Source organism: Columba livia, chromosome 6, assembly GCF_036013475.1.
Source record: "Columba livia isolate bColLiv1 breed racing homer chromosome 6, bColLiv1.pat.W.v2, whole genome shotgun sequence".
NCBI lineage: Eukaryota > Metazoa > Chordata > Aves > Columbiformes > Columbidae > Columba > Columba livia.
The window spans coordinates 16,136,480-16,161,685 of record NC_088607.1 but is presented as its reverse complement, the minus strand read 5'-3'; the positions used below and the strand labels follow the sequence as shown (position 1 = coordinate 16,161,685).

Sequence of the window (25,206 nt, the reverse complement as noted above, 5' to 3'; positions counted from 1 at the left end):
ATGTAAGGCAAAACAGTGTTCATTACGTAGGATCATAAAATGAGCTACAAAATGGATACAGATAAGCTCAGAGCAAAATTAACCATGGAAACAATCCACAGTCAGGTACACATTATGAAAAGCCACAACCTAATCTTGTCTCTAAGCAGTACAGATACAGAAAATGATAATTTGGTGTCCATTTCCTAAACCTCAGATAAAGGCACCACTTGGCAGAAAGGCCAAAGGGGATTGTTGCCTGGGTAGGCTGAGAGCAACGCTGAAGGCTGCAAGACAGAGCACAAAGAAAAAGCCACATTGCAATCAACCTGAAATGTTCTGACAGTCTCAGTGGCTGGAGAATGAAATGAAAACTCTTCAGAAGGGAAAACTATTACATGTGCCTGACACAGGACCATTGAGATAAGTATTATCAGCTAGAAGTCTTCCTTTTCAAACGGCACATCTGACATGCATACACAGAAATGAAATAAAAGCAGGAATAAAGAAGTGTCTCAGAACAATGCTGAAGGGATATGATTTTGGGGGTTCTGAAGCATATAGATCCACACCAGGAGCTCTCCATTACCCAGGGATGCCCAGGGTACCCCTCACTGCTCTGGCTGTGCCCAGTCATTACCGGCCACTCTTCCCACAGTGTGTTTTGTGCACTGTTTGACAGCAAGGGAGACTTAAGGAGATCTAAACAAAGGTATCTGTCCTGGTGTTTTTCTGACCTTCAAATTAGCCATTCCACAACCTCATGAAACTGGAAAAACATTTTTGTCTCCCAAAAATGATGTAGAATAACCATCATGGCTCCCAAGTGGCTTTTCAATTTATAGGAATGCAGTCATGCATATATTATACAACTGACACAGTTTAGAGAGGTTCCTTTTTTGAGGAATTCTATTATAAGCTAGCAGCTACCTAAGCTTTGGGGGTTTTGTTTGCTGTTGTTTAAAATAAAGAAAACGGTTGCAGTTTCTGTGAGACAGTTTGCTGGCTGGCCTCACAAAGTGTTTGGTATTGCTTGAGATGACACCAGAAAATCTCCACAGCTTTGTTTGTTTACAAATTGCACTCAATATTAAACTAATTCTCCTACAGAAAACCAGAAGAAGCAAAAAAATAAAGCATGGCAAAAAGGTAAGTGACACAGATCGACATCTGAGGACACAGAATTATTGTTTACAGTCATGTCAACAGCTTCCTGAAGCAGTGATAAGAAACAAAAATCACCTTTGGCACTTGACATTTAACAGAGATTTAAGTATAAAGCAAGAGAGCCCCCCGTCATATTGCAAAATACTATTAAAAGGCACATTATTGGCTTTATGTATTTAATATAAATAAATATTTGCAGCAAATTTTATTCTTTTATGTAAACAGGAGTTAAATAAAAAAAAAATCCTTTAGGAAACAGTCCAATATATTTTTGTCTTTGAAAGACTTCTTTTCTAAAAATATACAGTGAAGGAACTAAGGCTATTATGTTATTTGGCTCAGCTTACAAATCCCTTTTTTCTTTTTTAACTTTTATACCTTATTAGTGTAATTGTAACTAACACTGTATTAACTTTTAAGTGGTGTCTTCACGTGAACGCAGTGGACAATTAAGAAAATAACAAAGGTGGTTTGAAACCAATCGAGCAAGCAAACAAACCCAAGGAGTGAAAAGGCTTTAAAATTCAGCCTGGGGAGGAAAAGACTATGGGGAGAGCATTTTATGCCCTTCCAATCCAAACTATTCTGTGATTATTTGAAAATGTTTATCTAAAATTCTAAAAGAATAAGTTTCAAGCTTCTGATTTAGATACATTTCTGCTATTTAGATATTGAAACTCGCAAAAAGACAGTTTCTCAGTATCCAAATGACAACACCTCACTATCTAAATGACATATTGATGTAGGTGGAGATCAAGGAATAAGAACATTTTTTCATACTGCCACAGCTTGGCTTCTAAAAATCTAAAACTAACCACAAATTAGTCATCTTTATCACAAGATATACCTTTTTTGACAATTTTCTAAATGCTTTAAGGAAGTATTGTCTAGAATCTTCTCTGAAAGGCAAAAAGTCTTCTGCCAACAAGGGAGCTTGTCTTTTCTCTTATCAAAAATTTCACTCAGTCAAGTTAAATCTTTCCGAGTTTAACCCATATGCTATAATGACAAGAACAATAGAAACTAAGGGAATGCTAAGAACACTAGAAAAATAGCGCTGTGAACAGCCTATTGTAAGAATAAATACAATAAATCAAATTCAAGAAAAAAACACTTTTTAATACTACAAGTGATACTAAAAAAATGGTTTTGTATTCCAAATAAAACCCAAGAGAAGAAGAAAAAAAAAAATAAAAAAAAACCCACACATAAAACCCCACAGAATCCAAGTATATCTATGTAAATCAACTGTGCTGTGTATCTGGCTTACTCAATCTTGCTCCTCTGTATACTAGTTGCTTGTAAAAATTGTGAAGAAAAATGACATTTTAAAAATAAATTCTGATAACAAAAAGCTTTGTAATTTTATTAAATACCTTTGATATAACTTGAATATTGCTGGTCAGTATTTGACTCGCAATGTGTTCCACACATCGTACAATTCTGGTGCAGGCTTTGTCTTCCTTTTGAGCCATCCACAACACATGGTCATCGACCAACATCATATTACTGGCAATTTCAATAAGAGCATCCCCAACCTGGAAAAAACAAAACAAAACAAAATAAAACAAACCAAAAAAGGTATTGTCTGGAAAACTCTCAAAGACAGGAAGAGTACACAAGAGTACAACAGAAAGCAGGCACCTTATGTCTCTTAGTAATCATCATTCAAAGACAGTTTTGATTTTCTCATAAAAATTAAATGGACTGAAAAATAAAGACTATGAAAAGAACAGTGCAACTGACTTCAAGGAAAAACTTTTTTATTTACAATTTTATAGTTTATCCTCAAGATACACCACAAAAATTGAGTCCCTAATTGGGTGATAAATGGAATCCCAGAATTATCACCCTCTTTCTTAAACTAATTGAAATTGACCATGTTCATGTTCAATCAAAACACCTTTGAGGGGGAAAAAAAAAAGATTAAAAAAAAAAAGAGGGAAAATATATTTGAAAGACATTTTTGTTACAGTCATAGTGGGGTAAATTTGAGGTATAACTCAGGTGCTGACACAAACCTATATAATCTCATTTGCTATACAGAAAGTGTGGACTTGGAGCTTTGGATGTTTTAATTCACTCTTGTGGCTAACTCAAAGTGATAAATCTTTGTTTTGCCAGATGACATTTTACAGATTTTGGTAAGTATGAGTATGTGTTTTGAGTTTTTATTAGTACGTTACATTTAAAAAGAATAACCATCCCTATTAATATTTTTGTGATTATTTCAAATTTAAATAAAAACATTTCCTTTTAAAATTCTAAAACTTGAGTGAGATTTCAAAATTAACATTGTCATTATTTTTGAAGTCAAAGATATGCCAAAGATATACAAGGCTGTCACAACTAAACCTGAATGAAATGTATAAAGAAGAGAAAAAATGACTGAAATATAGCTAGAGAAAAGTCAAACTAACAGAAACAGAAAAGTAAGGGAAATACACAGATAAATCAGTGGAAAGGAAAAACAAAACATAGCAATGGTGAAAAAGGTTTAAGGAATGACTGCTGTTATGAAGTTCTGCATTTTCAATAGAAAGTACATAAATTTCACATGCATTGCAAGGGATATGGAAATACTGAGACTATATGTGAAATTTTATGTGACTGTTCCTGAAATATTTAACCTATTTTTGAGAACATAAATACTAGATAATTCTAGATAGCTTTTGACAGTGTGACAAACAGAGCTATTGATACAATGAATAATAATAAAACACATTAAGAGACTGGAGTGATTTATGAGAAATGATTAAAGCATACACCAATCAGCGAAGCAGTAACTTACTGAGGGCATAACAACAGTCTATAAATATACAAAAGGAGAGAAATAAGAAGAGGAAGTAATTTATATTCTAATTAAATGCATTACTGACGAGTAAAGGCATGGCATTGAAAACTACCAAAAATTGGGCTAATACATGTATATCTTCCTGGCAAAAATTTGTAGTATATTGCAAATATGTCCCAAATGCAGGTGTTGAAGCTCTTTTGTTTGACAGGTGAACCACCAGATGGGACAAAATACCACTAAGTCATATAAAAATGAATAATCCTGTGCAGACTGGGAGAGGCACTCCCCAGAGAGGATGTACAAAAACTGTCCTAGTTCAGCTAAAACAGTTATTATATTATTTTGATAAATCACAGAAAACCTCTGTGTATGTATACACATGTGTATGTATGTAGCTTCAGCTGCTAGTCAGTTCCAAAATAATATACCTTTGATCACATGTTGCCTTGTATTACATGAAGTTCAGTCCTATTTATAACTACATGCATCCAGAATCATGTGTGAAATTACTGACACTTTAACTTCACAGGTGTTTTCGTACCTTGAGAATCATAGTTACAAAACAGGTACTAGTAGAGAGGAACTGGGTATTAATAAAGAGGAACTTAGTGAACTAGAGAGGAAAAAGTGTAAAGTTCAAAGTAGAAGAGGGAAACAGAGATGAATTAGGAGAAACATTCTACATTATGAAAATAATAAGAGATTACGAAATAAGAGATGTAGAGATAAATGGTGGAGACAGATAGGTTTCGATACCCAAAACCACAAACTGAAGCCTTTTTGAAAAGTGAAAGAATTCAGTTAAAAGATTAGAGATGGCGCTCAGTTTTGACGTATAAGACATCAGCTGCTAGGAAAATAGAGACTTAATGGTAAATCCAAATGTTTCTTTTGGATGGTAAATTTTTGCTTTGTCAGAAAGCTGTAAGATCTTATCAGGACTGCGAGTTGAAATACAGTTGAAGATTTGAAACATGATTCTTGGAGAATACTTAATAATACACTTTATGTCTGGCACATAATGATGAAATCGGAGGATTTCTCAAATTGGCATTTAAATGTTAACTGTTACAATCCCCAGAGCCAAAATGGAATGTACATTGCCAAACCAAACAAAAACAAATGTTTTAACTATAGCTATCATGTGTGCAAAAAATTACAGGTTTTGAAATCTTTACACAAGCAGTTACTCTGCAAATTAACTGTAAAAGCTATGATGAACATCGCTGTTCTCTGTAAAAAAAAAAAAAAAAGAAGTGTTTTTTCCATAGGGTTTGTATAACTCTCTGATTAGATTGCCCTGTAAAAATGCCATGCTTTACACTAAAAGTTTCTGTGGTAAGTTGCACTTAAGGACACATCTTCACATGAAGTGATACATGCTTTCAAAACTCAGTGAAAACCTCATGACAAAATGGAGAAAATGAAGCATGTGTTAACTCCAGTGGCCAGATGGAGAGGCACCTTGAGTTCATCCTAATATGTTAGACATTGCAGAAATCAGAATGAAAAAGAAAACTAAAGAAGTGGCATATTGAAAAATAATTTTTATTCCTAAGCAGCAATGCCTTTGTCAGATGAGATGGCTTAGCTGCCCTTTTTAGCATGAAGAAACATAACACAGTATATGCGGAAGACTTGCAATCAGAATATCAGCAATCAATTTTAGAAGCTACTCTTCAGTGTGTGCCTGCATACACTGAGAACAGGGCCATATGTGAAGACTTCACTTCTAAGCGATACTTTTTTTTCCAGCATAGAGAAAATATCTTACATCTTGAAATTCATCCACGAAGACAATTAACTTTTCCATTATGTAAGCCAAATATATTACATCCATTTTATCCGCAAAGTGGGAAGCACCTCTTGTGTAAGCTGTCAGCTGGCGGGAAAATTCAAGCACAGTTGTCAAATTGATGTGCATCTGAAAATAGACCAGAATTGCTAGGTGTAATAAATCAGCTACTTTTGTTCTCCTTTAAAACTAGAGATCACATAGATTTGTATAATGCTTGCTATAATTTCACATGGATTTATATGCATTAGTAGTACCATGGGCATAAATTTCAGGGGCATATGAATGTATCTATCTTCAGCATTAGGTTTTAAATTTCATTGCTGTTATCTGAAGACTCCACCACAAAAGGCCAACAAAACAGATTTTGGTCTGCTTTTTCTAGACTGTAACTAACTGGCCTCATAATATACTATAGTAAACTACTAATCTTGCCTTGCCTGTATCTTTAGATTGTCATGACAATAGTATCGGTGAGGGTTCATATACACAGTGGTGCATGGTGGGAGAATTAGGGACAAAGGCAGTAAGTTGAAACAAGAGAAGTTCAGACCAGTTATGAAGAAAATACTTTCTGCCTTGAGGACAGTCAGGCATTTGAACAGGTTACCCCCCCAGAGGTTGTGCAGCCTCCATCCTCTGAGATATTAGAGACCTGACTGGTTAAAGCCCGAACAAACCTGGCCTAACCTCATTGCTTACAGGAGAATGGACTGGATTTTAGAGACCTTCCTAATTATTTTATTATCCTATCATCACATGGTCTCTCTTCACGTAATGATTATTCTTATTTAAATACAAACACATTTGAAAACAAATTTCTTTTGATGTTACCTAGCACTACTGATTGGGAAGAAATGATCAAGAAAACTGAAAGTTGTAAAAGTTAATATGACAGTTACAAATCTGTGCCATCCTCCATGGTGTTCCCTGTTAGGCCTTTTCTTCTAATTACTTTCTACGCAGTTACTTTTTGGTCCCGTTCTCTCTTTTACTTATCCATAAGAAACTATTTAAATACTGCTTTTTTGGAAGACGTCGAAAAGGCATTCTAAATTAGGATTTATTTCTGCATCTGTTTGAAATATATTATGAACAACGGCAATGAGGAAAGGTACTACAGCTGACAAAACTCCAATATAGGCCTTCGAGCAAAATTAACATCTTTCTTGTAAAAACGCATGAGGGGAAGACAAAGTAGGAACTGAACTGAAGCACTGATGACTCTGCTAACATTACTAATGGTCATCTAGACTCCAGGCATCCAGAGGGAAAAAAAGAAAAAAGGGCAATGAATATTGTATACTTTTCCCTACAACTTCAATTACCAAACTGTCTTTCAGGTAAAACATTTTGTTAAAAGTCCAGCTATCCCAACCTTGCGGCTGAACAGACATTCCTTGCAAGCTATTCAATAAAATCAGTACCAGAGAAGTGAAGCCCTGGATTTCAAAATGTTACCTGACTAAAAGCATGAAGAACTTGAGTCACTTCTTGTGAATAAGGACATTCAGAATAGTTTTCTTCATCCCAATGGCCAGTTCTATTACATTTGCGCCACGCCTTAGACTCTTCTGCACCATTGTGAAAGGCAATGGAATTAAATGAATACTGGAGACAGGGATGGTAAGCAGTTATCCCAGCCAAAGTTTTGGGCCACCTATGAACAACATGATAAGAAAAAATGACAATGTGAAACTCCTTATTTAAAGATAACTTACAATATAGCAACATTACACAGAATATATGAGAAAAAGGCTGTTTAAAATTAATGTTCTATAATGAATTACTCTGCTTCCTTAGAAAATGTCAAAATTACACAGGTTTGAGTATGGCTGGTCACACATTAATTCTGCATTAAATCCAGGAATATGTGTGATTTTAAGGAAAAAAATAAGGATGGAATGTTGCCTACATTCACCTTTGCAGACTACAGAAAGCAGAGCAGTAAGTCCAAAAAGCAAAAATACCCAGACCCCTAGTACTAAATGCTGTAAAAGGTAAACACTCAAAATGTACCTGACAACCCTTGCTTTGCATTTCCACCCAACACTACAAAACCCTTGCTGCCACAAAGCCCTGCAAAGCAGAAATCCCTATATGTATCAGAAACCAATAAACAAGATTCAGAAAATACTATGTCTCACAGAGGAGGAAGGATCTAGCCCTCAAAAATTAACTATTCAGGTTTGCATGACTTATGTAGTGTGGTTCCAAAACAGCCTTTGAAAACAAACTATAAATCAAGAGCAGACATAATTCTTCTATTTAGCTCATGGGTCTATTAAACAACATTGGGTTTTTGTATATCTGCTGTATTCTCTAGAATGGCACAACTGGGATTTACATCTTTAGATACAAAATCCATTGTCATTTCCAGCCTAGCATGGGCATAGCAGGATAAGGTAATTGGGAGAAATCAAACAAAACCAGAAGCATATTATTAGCAAGACAGCATATCTGGAAAGGATATGGTTCCTACTTTTTTCCTACATAATTGCACTGATGTAATGATTGAACTCGACCAATCACAGAAAGTATCAGTGAAGTCACTCATGAACAATCACCTTTTGCTCAAACATATGTATTAGACCCCCTTGGTTATACAGTGCAGGTCCATTTTGACACTGTTACATAATATACTGACAGGTTCAGGTTTGGGGTTATGCAACTTTTCCTCATTTCAGAAAAATAAAAGGCAAGAAGAAAAATATTTTTATGTGTCATAATCAACTCTCACTGGAATAATTCATTTTGTGATGCAAAAACAGTTGATGAAGAACAACCCATGAAAGAATCTTCACAAAAAATCAAAATATGTACAGTAGTATATTTTGCTTTTGCCTCTGGGCTGAAATAATATTTTTGCTAAAACATTCACATTAATGCAATTGGGCCACACTAAGCAGCAAGTAGAAAGTTACTTCAAAAGTAAAACTAAAGAGATAATTCTGAAACTATTATTAGCACAGGTAGCAGAATCTGGCCTTTATGAATAGGAATGACAGGACATAACAACATTATCATTTGCATTTCAGCATAAACTTACAGAGAGCTGAAAACAAAAAAGTGAGCAAAATATGGCCATCATAGAGAAAAACTCTTAGTACATAAGGCCAGTTCATTCTGATTCACAGTGCCCAATTCTTACTGCAGTTGTACAATTATAAATACCACCTAGGCTGGTCAACTGAAAGAACCACACTTCCCTAACGGCTGATGCTTTTTTCCTTTTTTGGTCCAATAAAAGAAATGTTCTTTTTAGCTTTTGCTTTTGTGCTTCAGGTCTCTCTGCTTACATACTTTCTATGCCAGCAAAACTTCAAAGACCTTTGTAAGAAAAATTACTGGCATGATAGCTGTATCTCTGAGGCTAAACCTTTGGAACAATTTCAAGTGCTAATGCTGAGTTTGAGCCTGATAAATTCTCTATAATTTTAAATTCATTCTCTCAAGTGCCAAAAGAACCTATGGACTCAGCATCCTTTTGATATACATTTAAAAAATAAATTTATATGGATTTCTAGAAAGATGATCAATAGGGAGAGAAATATGCACTCCTGTTCTTTTGAATTCGATAAAATGACAGAAATGCCCCTGGTCTTAGTTTGTGCAGTCTGCAGAATTTATATATATTTATTTATGAAGAAAATGATGTCATTTTATGGCAAGAGCATGAACTTCATAAAATTGTCATCTGAAAGATTCAGTATGTGTTACCTGATAGCAAGTATATATATTTTAAAAGATCTAATTAAAATACATTGAAGCACATAACTATGAAAAACCACAATGGCAGTTTTTGTGATGGAAAAAAAAAATCTATAGCTAAGATTGCCAAAAATCTGTAATGGATTTGAATCTATATATACGGAGAAATAGGTATATAAGTTCCGCAAACGTGGTATACTCTAGAACTGAATTTAATGCGTAATAAAATAGCTTTGTAGCAAAGAGAAAACAGATTATGTCAGTTGGTTTCTCCACTTTTTAATTCAATCCTTTATTTTTATTCAAACACAAGAAATAGTAGTAAAAGGCCTTTGAAAAAGTTTTTAACTTAAAAATGAAGAGAGGCTTTCAGGTCAGAAGTACTTGCAAAAAGTTCTGGCATTTAAGAGAAATTCCATCTGTCACCTGCTCTTCCTTTCATTAACTATTCAAGCTGAATTCTTATTATAATTCACTTGGTAACAAATTACCTTCTTGATTTCTCAATGGGAATGCCATCATACATCAGTGTTATTGTCAAGCAGGTAATTCTATTTTGTTTGAGCTTTATGCACATCACTGAAGTATTTTAGAGCTAACTGAAAACAATAGCAAATTCCACAGAATCCTTTAATTTTTCTTCTGTTTATGAGGATTAACATTTTAAAAACTTGTCAGCATATGTAGGTAAAAGTAAAGATGAAACAAAAATTACACAGTCAACAAAATAGTGCAGACTCTAAGATTCAGATAGCAGATCAGATGTGTTTTCCAATCATGGGATATATTGGTGGAACTGTATATATCCTTAAGCTTACCTCAAGTGATCTATTTGTTTTGCTAAGTAGTTTTACTTACCATTTTGATTCTCTTCAGTGAAATACTTTACTAACAGTTTTATGTCATCTGTTCCCTCTAATCTCAGCTGAACAAACCACCAGAACTGGTACAGATTAGAAAATACTGAGGATTTAATCTTCTAATGCTTTAATGCAGTATTATCATATTCTGCAATTTAGAAAAGCCTAAGAACAATTTTGAACCCTCTCTCATTTAGATATAAAGAGCCTGCATATTTTAAAATTTTCCATAATCTCACACTGAGGACTCAGAAGAAAGATTCTCTTGACTTTCACAAACCACTGCTGCTTTTGAAGCATTAGCTGCCATTTCCCACAAAAATCATGCAGTGCTCCTCCTTCCTAATACATTACATGAAAGTGACAAGTAAAATAAGTGACATCTTCATAACTGACACTGAAGTATCATGTAAGCATGAATACGATCTGGATTTACGTTAATATATGAAACACACTCCAAAACCTCAAAATCATACCTGAAATCTCCCTTGTTGTTAATAACTCTTTCTGCAGGGCAGTAGGGTGCAGCCGTTTCAAGTACCACAATTTCTACTTGTTTGGTGCTATTTCCATAGGAATTGTTGACTAGACACTCCCAATCTCCAGTTGCATCAATGTCAATGCTGGACAGGATAAGTTCACTACAAAAAATAAAAGATTAATTATTGTATATACTTAATTATATAGAGATTGAGTCACTGGTTTTCTCTCATTTCTCTCATTAACATATCTTGAGAGATTGTATATGAAAATATAAAACCAGCTTTTACTTCATGTTATAGGAACAGACAATATGCGAGCGATTGGTATTAAGATTTTAGCAGCAGTAACTTGGACTGACCACTCAGATCATGACAGGCCATAACTCAAATCACCAATCGTCACACAAGTATAACAGTTTTGTACCAAATATTATAATTTGGAGGGGGTTTGTTGTTGTTCTTGCATAAACATGCACTTAAAAGTCAGAAATGCATTTCAAATTGACAATGCAACCAATTCACAGCAATTGCAGCTACTATGGTATTTCAACAGCAGAATCTGCTGCTCCTGTGGTGGCACAGGAAAAGTTTTTGAAAACAGACCCTGACTTTGGAAGCTGCAAATAATTTTCCTGACCAATAAAAAATCAGATGAGGAAAATACTGATACTTCTGTCAGTACTTTACTACTTATGAACTTCTTTCACACTGCCCCCCACCAAATATGAAATGTAATTATTAACAGCAATAAATCAAAGTTGCATTAACTTTTTATAATGAGTGTTAGACAAGTTAAATATAAAGACACTTTGTGGCTTCTGTTACAATTTACTACAATTCTGTTAAAATTTACTACAGTTTTAAAGGAAGTACAGCTTTTGAAAGTAGTTGGGAGAGGAAAAATGTGGTAATTATCTGAAATATTTACTTTGCTTTATGCAAATGGCTTATCTTTGAATATGCCTTGTGTTTTAGGCAATTAGAAATGTGGGAAGAAATGGAGTACAGTCAGAAAGGGGGAGAACGTACATTATAAAAAGAGAAGCATAGAATTTAGAAGTTATTACATTAATTTCAAATCTGTATTTAAAACAAAATATTAAAAAAGTTTCTACTGTGGCCTTTGGCACTTTTTTAAAGAGCCTGCCTGACATTCTGAAAGATACACAGAGAATAATTAGAATTTATTTTTAATTTTTGATCTTTTAAACTTCTCTAAAAATGTCACTTTTATTAACTTGGCTGCAAGAAAGGATCAAATCCAATCTTCTTGTATATAGATTACTTCTGATACACATGAAAGTAGAACCACAATCAAGGAGGAAGTGATTAGACAGCTGCATATGTAATCTTGCCTTTGAAATATGCATACAATTAAATATGTTTTTTTCAAGTACTTACTACAGACCTGTTATCTTCATCCCCAGAAAACAAGCAAACATGGTAAATAGCCTTTGATTCAAGTTAAATTGTTTCAGAATTTTTGTGCAGTTCTCTGGATACTCAGTCAAATTTATCATTAAATAGTAGCTTCAAAAATCTCACACTGTTCCTGTTATTCACTGTTTTGAGCTCCAAGTACTGTGGAACCCCCTATTTCATTTCTACAACAAATTGTAACGTGTTTTTGTTGCAGAAAACACACAAAAAGCATTACTGGCCATTTGCACACAGAGTAGCAGAAGATTTTTATGTCAAAAAAAGCAATTGTTCTCTTAAAAAGTGTCAGATGAGAAATCCCAATAACAGCAGCCTCTTAGCTAACTCTTAATACATCTTACATTCAGATTCAATTACTTAAATGAAATTAGCCAACTGATAATTTTTTAAAAAATTAAATCTTCTGTTTCGTATGTCACAAAAATATCACATCATCTTTACAAACAACTGAGAAATAATATATTCCTAGAGCTTACAAAAATTTTCACATAAATAACAGGCACCAAGATTCGGAGACTTCCCAAGTGAATAGAATGTATGACAGATGTGCTGATTTTTTGATATATTCCATATCAAATGTCTATAATAATTGTCACACCTACATATTTAATAAAACTGGGAACCACAGTAATTTTGGGTAAATGCAATACTTGAACATATTATCAGTTTAGAGCTAATCAATATGAAGATAAATAAATATGAAGAAAAAGGGTACATTTTCCATTTATTTAAATTGCTGAAATGTGTTCCGTTGTAAATTTATCTGCCACTAAACAGACCTCCTGTCATTAGATGAAGTTTCCCAGTTTCACAGAAAAATATTTACTGATACATCATTGTTGCTTCTTGTAGAAACTCAATACTTGAACACTTGTTCAAGTTCTCTAAAAGGATGAATAAATCCTCACATTCACACTTTTATTCTTTTATGGCCCTTTTTTCAGATAGAGAACCAAAATAAGCCAGAATAGGTTTAGACAACATAGAAGAAGCTGTATAATGACTAGAACATGGAATTGTCTTCTGAATTGCCATCTGGCCACAGTAAATGATGCATTCATTTATATTCCTCTAGGGATATTTTGGATAGCAAGCCCAATGGTGAAACCGTTCATTTACTTACCATCTGGATATGACAAATGATAAATTGATCTTATACCCCTGGAGAATTTAGGGGACTGTATTAAAACAAAATAAAAAGTCTTCCAGTTCTCAGAAAGAGCAGTCAACTTGATTCTTTAACATTTTCTCTACCAGTAATCCTTGGCGACTTCATGGTTCTTTCCAAAAGGAAAGAGTGGACCTGTAGAGAATTTTAAACCCCTTTATAAAGTTTTCTTGTAGGTCAGTTACACATTTTAAGCCTTGGCACTGTTACTTCAGCATGCCCAAAAGTTCCATTGTTTTTCTTACTGTTCATAGAAAAGCATTCTTGATCTCTTTCGGCCATGGCAACAAGTCTTGATAAAAGGCAAGAACTCTCCTGTGACCTGGGAACTTGGCAGGACTCTCTGGTTTAGGAGCTTGACAAAAGGACAACAGAATTAAGAGAAGATGGCACATTTGGCTGCATAATTTTCTTTATTACCCTATCTCACAGAAGCCAAAGAACGTCAGGCCGCAAATGAAATGATCTTGCCTCTCCTATGCAGCTTTCCTAAGGATGGAGTACAAGTCAGAAAGAGTTCCTACTCCCTCTACGTTATCAATCATATCCCACTCCTCAGACATGTGATAGTTGCTGCTTTTGTGGAAATTTTTGACCTACCAAGACAAGTCAGACATTCACGAGATGGTGTCAAGGCAAACTGAATATGAAGATCGCTGACTGATGAGAGCAAAAGGATGACTAGCAAGATTTTCTCAAGTTTTCTTTTGAAATTATAGTGGCCATCTCAACAAAAATATTGAAAGGAAGAAAGAGAATATACGTTTGTTGTTTGTACTTGGAAATTTCATGTATGATAGGACTTCTTTTTCAAACATGATGACTGGCATATTTAAAAATTAATAAAAATATGCAGCTGATGCAACTGCATTAAAGAGTTGTTATAATATTCAATAGAAGCCCATTGCATTCGTCATTGCAAAGCAAGAAACCATAATGCAGGCAGAAGCCATACTCATGTAATCAAGAAACCTGTGACAATAGATTTCTATTTGAGGCATAGTTTTGCATTGCTACAGCTACGCATAACTAATTAGACAATCAGAAGTAGGTCTCATTATGCAAAGTTACTCAACCATGTTCTGAAGCAACACCTTAGTGCACTTACTGTATGCCCCAGCAGTCATTTGCATGTCAGGAAACAGAGTAACAAACAAAGAGGAGAATTTAACACCATATTTTGATTGGCTTTCTACAAGTCTGACTTGAGTTCCTGCAAGACCTGGGAAGAACCAACTGGTCTTCCTGGAGAAAAATAAAAATTAATTACTCAGAGATAACATTTAGGTTTCCTAATATTATTGTTCAGACAAATAAATAGAAACATTTTTTTCTGGCTCAGGCAGAAGGCCTGCATCACCTGGCTCCAACCCATGCCACCTTAAATTATTAATACTAACACAGAATTTTTAAAATGAGCGTTGGTCTCTAGAGTACACTGATGCTTAGACTGCAGACATTCACAGGGGATCTAAGGTTAAAACATGGAAAATGAAGAGAGAATGTGTAAATTTAGGCACTTTAACTGAACTTAAATTGCTAATCTGATCTCTCTGACAAAATTACTTATTTACCCATGAAAGAAACAGCTTTAGAAGGCTGATGGCCTTTAAAGAAAGATTCTGTCCAGGCAACAGCAAAAGAAAAGGAAGATTAAAGATTAAAGTTAGTACTCATTTTATGGTAGATGTGCAGCAAATAATATCTGGTGTAATCAATTTGTCACACACACAGGAAATTCAGTACTCATGATTTTCTGTTTCTTCTGATTGGAAAAAAAAGTGCATAACTTACCATTTAATGCCATCCCACAGCTACTCAAGAAATGTAATGTACTATAACATACTTTTACTCTAATTTATCTATGAGTTAATTTGTTCACATCACTATGGTAGGACAATGACAACAGTTCGATTTGTCTTTAGAGGTGCCAATGGAAAGCACCTAATTTTAATGACAATGTATTGACAGGAAGAAAAAACAACAACAATAAAACACACCCCCCAAAACAAACAAACAAACAAACAAAAACTTACTTACAAAATAGGAGAAAAGACCTGTATGTCAATTAGTAAACCACCTTGCTTTATTTTTGTTTGTATTGCTCAAATTACTTTGACTGAAATGCAAATGTTCAAAAACGTTGTCACAGCCTATCCACTTGTTATGTAAACATTAGCCCAATTAGATGGGTTTTCTATAGCTGTATGTCAAAGAACCTGTGACCTACCTTTACATACCATCAATTTGTTTCTTGAAATTAAGAAAACAAATACTAATAAGAGTGACTAAACCAAACAGTCTTCAGAAACTGAAGTCAGAAATCAGAGTCAGAAATCTAAATAGCTCTACAACACACCACAAGAGTTTCATTTTCTTGTATGGTCTGTTTCTCATTGAGCTTGTCAGGCAGAGACAGACTACCCGCCACTGCACTGCATCAAAGAGTGTGCATAAAGATGTTCACATTTATGTTCATATTGCCACCATCCTACAGTCAATACATGCCAGTCCAGCTGAGAATGTAAAGTGGGGAGGGGGAAAAAAAAGGTATCAACAGCCCTAGAGCACTCAAAGCTCCCTTTTACTGGAGAAACCTGGACAGTTGGTAGGTCTGTGATGGCACAGTGCTATAAAGCTATCTGAAGGGAGAACCCCCAGGCCATGGCTTATTTAAAGCACTTTATTAATCAGTTGTCTATCACTGAGCTGCTTTGTCAGTTGGTGAAAGGTTTATGGATGCTCCAATTTGTGTATTGCTATTAATTTTATTCTACCGGCAAACTGCTTGACTGCAGAATGTATCCAACTGCAGTCTTCTGGGGAAACGGTGCTACACCTGCTGTATGCCTTTCAACTGTCCTTAAGTGGTCTGTATGCTGCAATGTTATATCCAGAGGAAGCTTCATTTCATTAGCATACATCTTGTGATCTGTACACTATCAGAGGTTCTTAGGCAAAAATAACACTATGACAATCAGTTCAACAGTCAAAATTGCACAAAAATCTTTTAAAGTAAAATATTTCCCAGATGATTCAGAAGTGTTAACAAAGTATGACAATTATTATTTGATTATATGCCACTGGGACCAGGAAAAACCAAAACCAATTAAACAAAAAAAAACACAAAGCCCCCAAACAATGAACAAAAGAAAACAAGCTAAAACAATACTACATGAATTTTACAATTTCAAATAATTTGTCAAATGCACACTACTTTGACAGAAATTCCCACTCTCTCTAGTCAGTGGTGATGTTATAAATGCAGAAATTGATTATTTAATGAATACTTTATGGGATAGAGTAATTGTATATTAGGGCTAGAATGATGACCTGTTTTATTTGCTGACCTGCAAGAAATTTGGGAAGATGTAAAAAAGAGGCAAAACCTAGCAAATTCCTACATAAGAACCTCAGAAACAATCTCTGTTCTTCCTTTAGTATACGGTGTATCTCCAACAGTGTCAACTTTATTTTGTGATGGCCAGGAGTCATCCAAGCAAAATACCATAAACAATTAAAAATAAGGCTCTTTTATCCTGTAGGGTGAAAGAAGGGGAGGGGCTGGGGCCTATTTTCATGGAATTCCAGCATGCTACTAGAGTAAAAAAGATTTCCACAATTTCATAAGGAATATGTCCTACAACATGTTCTCAACATTGAATAGATTAAAAAGCATGAAAAGTAAAAAGTAATTCAGCTATTTGTTTTACTATTTCTAATGTGTTTTGCTTTAAATAAATGGTTTGCTTTACCAGTATCTAAGGTGATGGACTATGTAGGAGGAGTACATCAGTCTGGACATAAGTCAGAATTGCTCTGCTAATCACAGATGACGCACAGGGTTGCAAACTACTGCTTGGTGTTGACAGCAAAAGTAATTTAAAAAGAGCCGGTCCTGGGATGTTCACTCCAAACTGCTGCTGCAGTGTAGCATCTCCTCAGCTGTGTAGCTGCAGCTGTTTGAAGGGCCACATTCAAATCATCCTGGCCCTAAAAAGTCAGAGTCAAACTCTGCTGATTCCCCCTTGAGAAAGTGCGAACTTTTGTTCCTAATACTGAACTTAACACTCAATTTCAGGGGTGTGGCTGGATGGACCCATACACGGCTGCAGGAAGTAAGCAGAAATGGAAGTGAGAGGTCAAAATTTAGAGCAAGGCATCTTGTTAATCTGGTCCCAGTATCAAAAAGGACTCCATCAATTTTTTTTACAGCTCTGATTTACTAGTTTTCTAGAGCTTTTTTTATTCTATCAGCCAAAATAACCACATATATTTTCTGTGCAAATTATCTATTTCTCGATCATGTTTCAGCAAGTAATTATTCAAATTAAGCCTACAGTTTTTATGGCACAGTACAATTCTTATATAAATTTGCATTCCTTTAATGAAAGAGGGTATCAAGGTTGCTGCTTTTGCTTTTCAAAGTATTGATATACTTTTTTAACAGGTTATATTTTAAATTATTCCCTTGACTATCAGTAAAATGACCATTGGGTTTTATTCAGATAATTGAAAGATTTTTAGAGAAAGAGCCTAAGATTAATTAATCTTCCAAATTAATTCACATGAAGATTGTCTTAATATCAGATAATCAAATGCTTAGCCTGCACATTTCATAATATTCTACAATAATTTCAAATATTATCTTCCAGTCTGATATAATAGAATGTTGCTGGGAAAGGTGCATCTGTTACTACTTTGTTACTGTCTGTAGTGCCTGAAGCTGTAGACCATTGGCTATGAGGTTTAAAATAATCTCAAAGGAATACAGAAACATTGATTTACAATTTAAACGGTTATTTTGCTTCATTTCTTTACTGTTCGACAAGTAAGGGTCAAACAGAGTCAATTAGGTGAACCAACAAAATAACAGTACTAAACAATTTCTGCTGATTTCCCTGGGCTTCTCAGTATGAACCTCAGCTGCTCATCTCCAAATGCTCATGACAGCAGAACAAAAAGCACCTGTTCTAGCTTAGCTTTTTTTTTTTTTTTTTTTTTAATATCTTGTGCATGGTTAATCTCCAAAATTTTGCCATGATTTGGCATATATCTCAACTTCCAATGGTGTATCCTCATCAGTGTATGCTCATCAGTGATACATCATTTTCAGACTGTTATTCACCTGATAGTGGTCCAAAAAACTACCACTTGCCTCATATCTTTTCCAGATGTATTCTTTCAACAAATGGTTAAGAGAGTTCAGGGATCATTTGGATTCTTTCCAGAAAAAATAGGCATAGAATTTCTGCCTTTCTCCCAGAATTTCTGGAGGTTTTGTTCTTTCTTATATGGTATCCTGGCCTGGATCTCAAACTTGTCATGATACCACTTGTCTACTCCTAGAATTGGTTTGCACTCGTATTCATTTATCTCAATACTCTTCTCTTAAACTATACTTATTCTTTTAGTGACACTGTCTCGAGCAAGTTCCAAATTCTTTACTAATAGCTGCACTGATAATTTCAAGCACTTAGAAGTTATTAGATTCAAAACTGCCTTCCTATCACAAAAATTATGATAGTAATTTTTAATCCACAAGGTTGCACTCCTTTTTATTTTTCTCGCAGTTTCTTCACTATTACAGTACAAGTGGATCATGATTTGAAACTCTTCCTTAATATATTTCTTTTACAGATGGAAGCTTTCACATAATCTTGTACCTCTAAAAGCAGCTTTTGGAAATGAATATACACATTTTATGTATAAATTTTAAAATAAGTTTTCTTACTATTACCCCATCCTTGTCAGACCTAAAGGATCACCTGTAGTTCCATAATTGTCTTATCTCAAACATTACTATTTCTTTCAATATTTACTTTTGACCATCTCACATTGGCATTGACTGCTGTCAAAATGGAAGAAAGCATTAGATGCTTTAAAAAGTCCCAGATTGTTAAGTTTTTATTTATTTAAGGGCTGCATTTGGTAGCCGTAATTACAAGACCAAAATGCTTAGGACAGAATTTAAGAGATTTGTGGAGGATGACAGTTGAGACCTAATAGTCTGTATTTCCAGTGGCAAATCTGTCTACATAACATAACGTAAATCACATCTAAAAAACGTATCTGATACAAACACTTACTATCCTATGCTGAGTTAAGGGCATGTTACTTCTCCGGTCGTAAAACTGGTTTTTAGGGGTTCTTACATTTCTGCACAGTTTAATGTTTTCAGAAAGAGCACTTGTGAACTGTAATGGTCCCAGGGCAGCCATTACAGCTGTCAGAGACCTAAGCACTAAACACTCTACACAAGTATTTACAAAATAGTATTTAAAAGACTTTAAAATTGTCATTATAGTCTATGTGGTAAATAAGAAACTTCCTGAAAATTAAAGTCTCTCTACTACTATGGAGTTGCTTTGTTCATAAAACTAAAATATTATCGTTTTTTAGCTTAATATTCTAATAACTGTCCTGCTAGTCTCTCGAAACACTGAAAGGGAACAACCAATTTTGGTGACAACCAATGGTAAGACAAGGGGCAATGGGTGCAAACTGGAACACAGGAGGTTCCATTTAAATTTGAGAAGAAATTCATTCACAGTGAGGGTGACAGACACTGGAACAGGCTGCCCAGGGAGGTTGTGGAGTCTCCTTCTCTGGAGACATTCAAAACCCACCTGGACACATTCCTGTGTAACCTCATCTGGGTGTTCCTGCTGCAGCATGGGGATTGGACTAGATGATCTTTTGAGGTCCCTTCCAATCCCTAACATTCTGTGATTCTGTGGAACAGTGGAGAAGCTCTGAAAGATGCTGCCCTGCAGAGAATCTGCCTTCTATGTGGCTTCAGGGATATGGATTGTCTCATTTCTCCTTATTGTGATCAAACTGATAATCTAATATTCCAGGTTTAAGAAATTAAGCTGTCTTCATGGAAAAAGGAGTCGTAATTTCAGCTAGATCCATTTGCAGATGATAGGAAATTAGTTCCACATCACATTTACTTTTTCTTGTGTGACTATGACATTTACACATAGGCATAATGACAGAAAATTCAACAGAAGAAAAATCAAGTATTATTATCATTGGCAAGAAATGGTAAATGTGAGCTAGCAGCAGAATTGAAAACACCTTCTCAAGATGTCCTATGAAGGAATAGTCTTTGCCAACAAAAATGTCACAGGCCGGAATACAGTTTAAAACTTTAGTCTAATTACTGTAACAAAAACATTTATTTTAGTTTATTCTGCTTTATCATAGGAGATAAAAAATACACATTTGGATATTTTATCCTTCTACAGTGGCAGTTAATAAAACAGAAGGTTTTGGTATGATATTTGTGTTGTAAATCTACGGCCAAAAATATCTGGAACTACCCAATAAAATAACCATCTAAAAAAGTTTGAGCAAGCAATTCCTGGAACAGAGCTTCACCTTTTTGTTCAAAAGTAGCTTCGGAAATCTTCAAATTGCTAAGCAGCGCAAGCCAAAGCCTGTCCTTTAGTGCAGTCACAGAAAGCCTCAGAGAGTGGACGTTTGTTGTAAAGAGTAGATACAGAAAGGCAAAACATGACAGTGTAAGAAATGATTTTAAAACACTTTTCTTCTTACTCTAAATCTTGTACTTAACATACAATAACCTCATGGAGGCACAGTCTGATGTTTCACAGTGCCTTTTACAACTGTGATTTACCCTTAAGAGCTTTCACGAATTAGTGTGTAATAGCAAGTAACCAGCATGTCGACATATACTATTGAAATATATAATAAGCATGCTATTACATATTATATTAACATATGTAACAATAATTATATAAATGGAGTTATATTACTCATGGTCAGGCTGATGGGATTAAAATTAAGAAATGCTGAAGAAGAGTTTTTGCAGTCATAACCTGACCAATGTTTTCTCATTTCTCAACATGAAGGGACAATACATCTATATAATTTATATTTTTGAAAAACTTGACTTCAAAACAGTATGAGTTTTAGAACCTAGTTTCAAAAGCATAGGTCTCTTATGCCTTCAGTAAGTTAATTTTAGTCAGTCCCTTGATCAAAGCCAAGGCATGATTGCTTGAGTATTATCATTTTTGACTGGATAAGGACCATGCTATACAGTAGATATGGTGTTGATGCCCTACTATATTGTGAAATGAAACATATCTAATCGGTCATTTATTTGTGTTATATTTTTAAACTTTTAAACATCTGTTTAAAGATTGTGAGTTTAATTCAAAAAATATTTTGTCTTTTTGACAAAATAACTTAGACAAACAAATATGATGACATATTTAGAGAATATTCCTTCTGAATACCCAGTCCCAGTCCATACTGCAACATGAGCAACAAGGTCACCTATTTAATGGGACAGTAAATGAGGTAGGTAGCAGATCAATGATCCTTGTTAAAATATTGCAATGGTAGACAATGATTTTGATTTTATAGTCTGGCAAAAATTAAGCACTGTAAGGTAAAATTCAACCAAGCTACTTCTAAATGAAGTTTTTTAAAGGACAGATATTTTGAAAATCTTAGCATCGTTATAGAATTTATTTCAGCTCATAACTATGCTCTACCAATTGCTTATATAGTGCAAGATATAATTCAGGTAAAAAATATGAGGTGATTAACAGCATGTCTTTTAATTTTGATATCATGGAAATAAGAACAGGCTTTAATTTAAGTGACTCAGCAGTGATATAATAGCTCATGCACTTGGCATTACCATACTAATTGGTCTAATAGTCTTTTTCGTTATCCACTACAGCCATACACATTGGTATTAGAAGAAAGCCAGTAGCTGTGAGAATAGGTCAGTTCTACCTCTACACCTCTACATCTATAGGACTCCAAAGGGGTCAAAAATCAGTGAGTAGATGAAATTAAAATCAACAAACCCAAAAACCCCAGTGGAGAGGAATTAATTTGACACCCTTCATAACTTTCATTTGATAGTTCAAGAAGCATTTCAGGTCAATTATATTAATAGAAACCGTTTGAGTGAAAAGATGTTAATGATGATCCAGAGCTAATTAGCATAGCTATTTTCTCTTTGTCTTCTACAAAGAGAAAGTCAGAGCACAGACACAGAATCAGGCTCATTTTTGATCAGTGATGGAAACTGGCAGAGGGCAAAAGTATGTGTGCAACAGCTCAACAGTTTTCAGTGACAAGTCCACATTCTATGATGAAAAACAAAAAATAAACACATAAATTTAGAACAATTTATTAAATAAGATTTGAAAGGGAACATTGAAGTAAAACTGGAATGATAAGGTCATTGCCAAATATTAGTTGTTACTTCTTTTATAGAAGCCCTACTTTATTCCTGTTGCATTTTTCACATCAGCAAAGGTTTCTGTAGATCTCTGTGTCTCTCAGCCAGGCACACAGAGGCCCACAGGTGGTAAAGGTCATAGGAAGCTGAGAAAAAATTCAATAAGAAACAAGTATGAGATAACTTAACTAATGAATACAGGATACAGTCTTATTGGATAGTTCCAATATTGATAGTTCTTCACAAGTAGATCACAATTCAGTCTTCTACAGGGTGCCAGGAAGTTGTGGTTTGGATGTAAATTACTCATATGCTAATGAAGCTATTCTAAGTTCAGCTTCTTTTCATGGTTTACTGTGTATGAAACTCTGGTTTTATCTGTTTCAAATACATAGTTGCTCAAATTTGCGTACTTAAACACAAGAAATATGACTGGCCATTCATAGCCAATGAAAAACCTATACCCGTGTGTTCTGATTGAAGAATGCAATTGAAATGCTTCAAATAAACAACTCCTGATGAGTGTTTTAATGAGGCTTATTGCAAGCGTTGCATCTGTTTGCTTTGCCTACAAGTCTGACTATTACAAGGAGTATACATTACCGTGTAATTAAGCAGCAGTCATGAATGATGCTGTCCTCCACAAATACGCCACTCTCTTCATCTGTTTCGATGAGGCGACCAGCATGGTACCAATGTACTTGGGTGGTATTGTCAACGTATGTTGCAGTACACTGAAAAGGCAAGCGGTCTCCGTGAAAAACCACCTGTCTTTGTGATGGGATCAGCTCAAAAAGAGGAAGTTCCAGGGGCCCAGCTGCAGGGAAAAAGAAAACAAAAAAATATAGGAAAAAAACACCTCACAATGAATTCCACTTATTAACATTGTGAATTGAACTAACTCTATACAATTCTAGCTTCCTAGATCTTAACATTAAAGCACTAATATAAAAGAGATGCCTAAAACTACCCACTTATGTCTGATCATGTTGTGAATTCTAGAAATCAAATTTCTCTTTTGGTGTGAGTCCAGATAATTTCAGAATTACTAGAATATCAACAGAAAATGGATTTCAAGGAATAGTTCACAGTATGAGTAAGGTTGGAAAAGATCTCTTGAGATGCTCCAGTCCAACCTTGTACTCAAAGCAGGATGACTTACTACAGAAAAAAAAAAATCTTCCAATTAAAGAAAAAATACAGCTATTACTATATGTACAGTTACCATATATAAGATGACTTCATTCTCAGTGGATGAAATTACCACTGTGCTCCAGAACAAAATTTACCCACTCTACAGAACCTAAACTATCTCATATGCCTGTGATTTGGATAACAATAAGGCTAATAACAAAAGTTAAACGTTCCCGTGAAGTCCAGCTGTGCCTCTGATTTCTCATTTCCCTGTCCCTACTTCCTTTCGCTTCTTCCGTGGTCATCTTTACTCTATAGATCTTTAATCCACATTAAATATTTATCTAAATAGCTCTTTCTACTTTTTAATAGTGGAATACATTTCACCATCTTTATTTTATGAATTTTATCTCTCTTGCCTTTCCCCAGGAAATACCATGAAAATAAAAATATTGCATATTCTTATTCTAAGCAGAATCTTACAAAAAAAAAAAAAAAAAAAAAAAAAAAAAAAAGCACACCACACAAAAAAAGAAAAAACTGGCATCATCACATATCCAAATGTCTAAACACAAAAATAAAGCGAGTTGTACATTTGGAAGGCATTTTTGGGAATGCTGAAAGTCTGCTAATTTCATAAATTTTACAGTGATTAAAGGCTACATTCTCTGTAGAGACTGAATCTCTAGACAGTAGTTGTTTTCTTCCATTTTTATTTTTAGTTCCTGATACTACCTTAACATAATTTCTGTAAAATATTTTCTATACATTGTGCGATTGATGCTATTTCTTTAAACTGGTAGCAGAACATTGAAAAGGAGCATTTTTGGAAAGGTAATTGAAATAGAGGCTCTGCATCAAAAGATATAAGATCATATTTTATAGGATAATAAGGAATAAAGGAAAACCTGCTTTTCTTTTTTCTGCTATAGTCTCCTTAGGCAGGACAAGAAAATTACTACCTCTGATACTTGGCTATCATCGCATAAAATCCTCATAGTAATAAAAATACTAAGGAGTCACATATGTGACTGATGAATACACTACCACGGACGTCTTGCACAATAATTCCTAAAATACAACCTTTTTACCTCAGTCTGCATTGCTAAACAATTGACTGCGCCTGGGTTACTTTGTAACTTCACTACTGCAATCTGATCTTAGACACAGTGCCTAAAGTCTTGCACCTTGGAAATTCTTCTACTTTGATGAGGAAAGAGAATTTTTAAGCTAGATCTTCTTCTCCCTTATTTTTCTTCTATTTTCATTTAAAGACCTTTCAGCATTAATATCTATCCAGCCTGCAGGGTTGTCAGCTGAAAGGTCACCCTTCCACATTTGCACCACTAGTAACTATCTCAAACATCTATTTTTCTGACAAGTACTTTAACATTTTTTGTTTCCATTTCACTGCTCACCATTTTATCTTCCTTAAACTTTC

At 34.6% G+C, this 25,206-nt stretch overlaps 1 protein-coding gene across 4 annotated transcripts in view; it reads right to left on the bottom strand.

The window, feature by feature from the left end:
- LOC102095037 (adhesion G protein-coupled receptor A3) overlaps positions 1-25,206 on the bottom strand; it is a 274,552-nt gene that overhangs the window by 123,384 nt on the left and 125,962 nt on the right. For 3 of the 4 annotated variants that reach the window (XM_065067261.1, XM_065067263.1, XM_065067264.1), the window contains 5 exons: positions 23,235-23,448; positions 10,786-10,950; positions 7,200-7,398; positions 5,718-5,867; positions 2,523-2,684 (listed from right to left, as the gene is read on the bottom strand). In XM_065067261.1, the coding sequence (XP_064923333.1) occupies positions 2,523-2,684; positions 5,718-5,867; positions 7,200-7,398; positions 10,786-10,950; positions 23,235-23,448 (890 nt within the window). The remainder of the gene's footprint in view (positions 1-2,522; positions 2,685-5,717; positions 5,868-7,199; positions 7,399-10,785; positions 10,951-23,234; positions 23,449-25,206) is intronic. The other variant, XM_065067262.1, reaches the window with a different exon arrangement.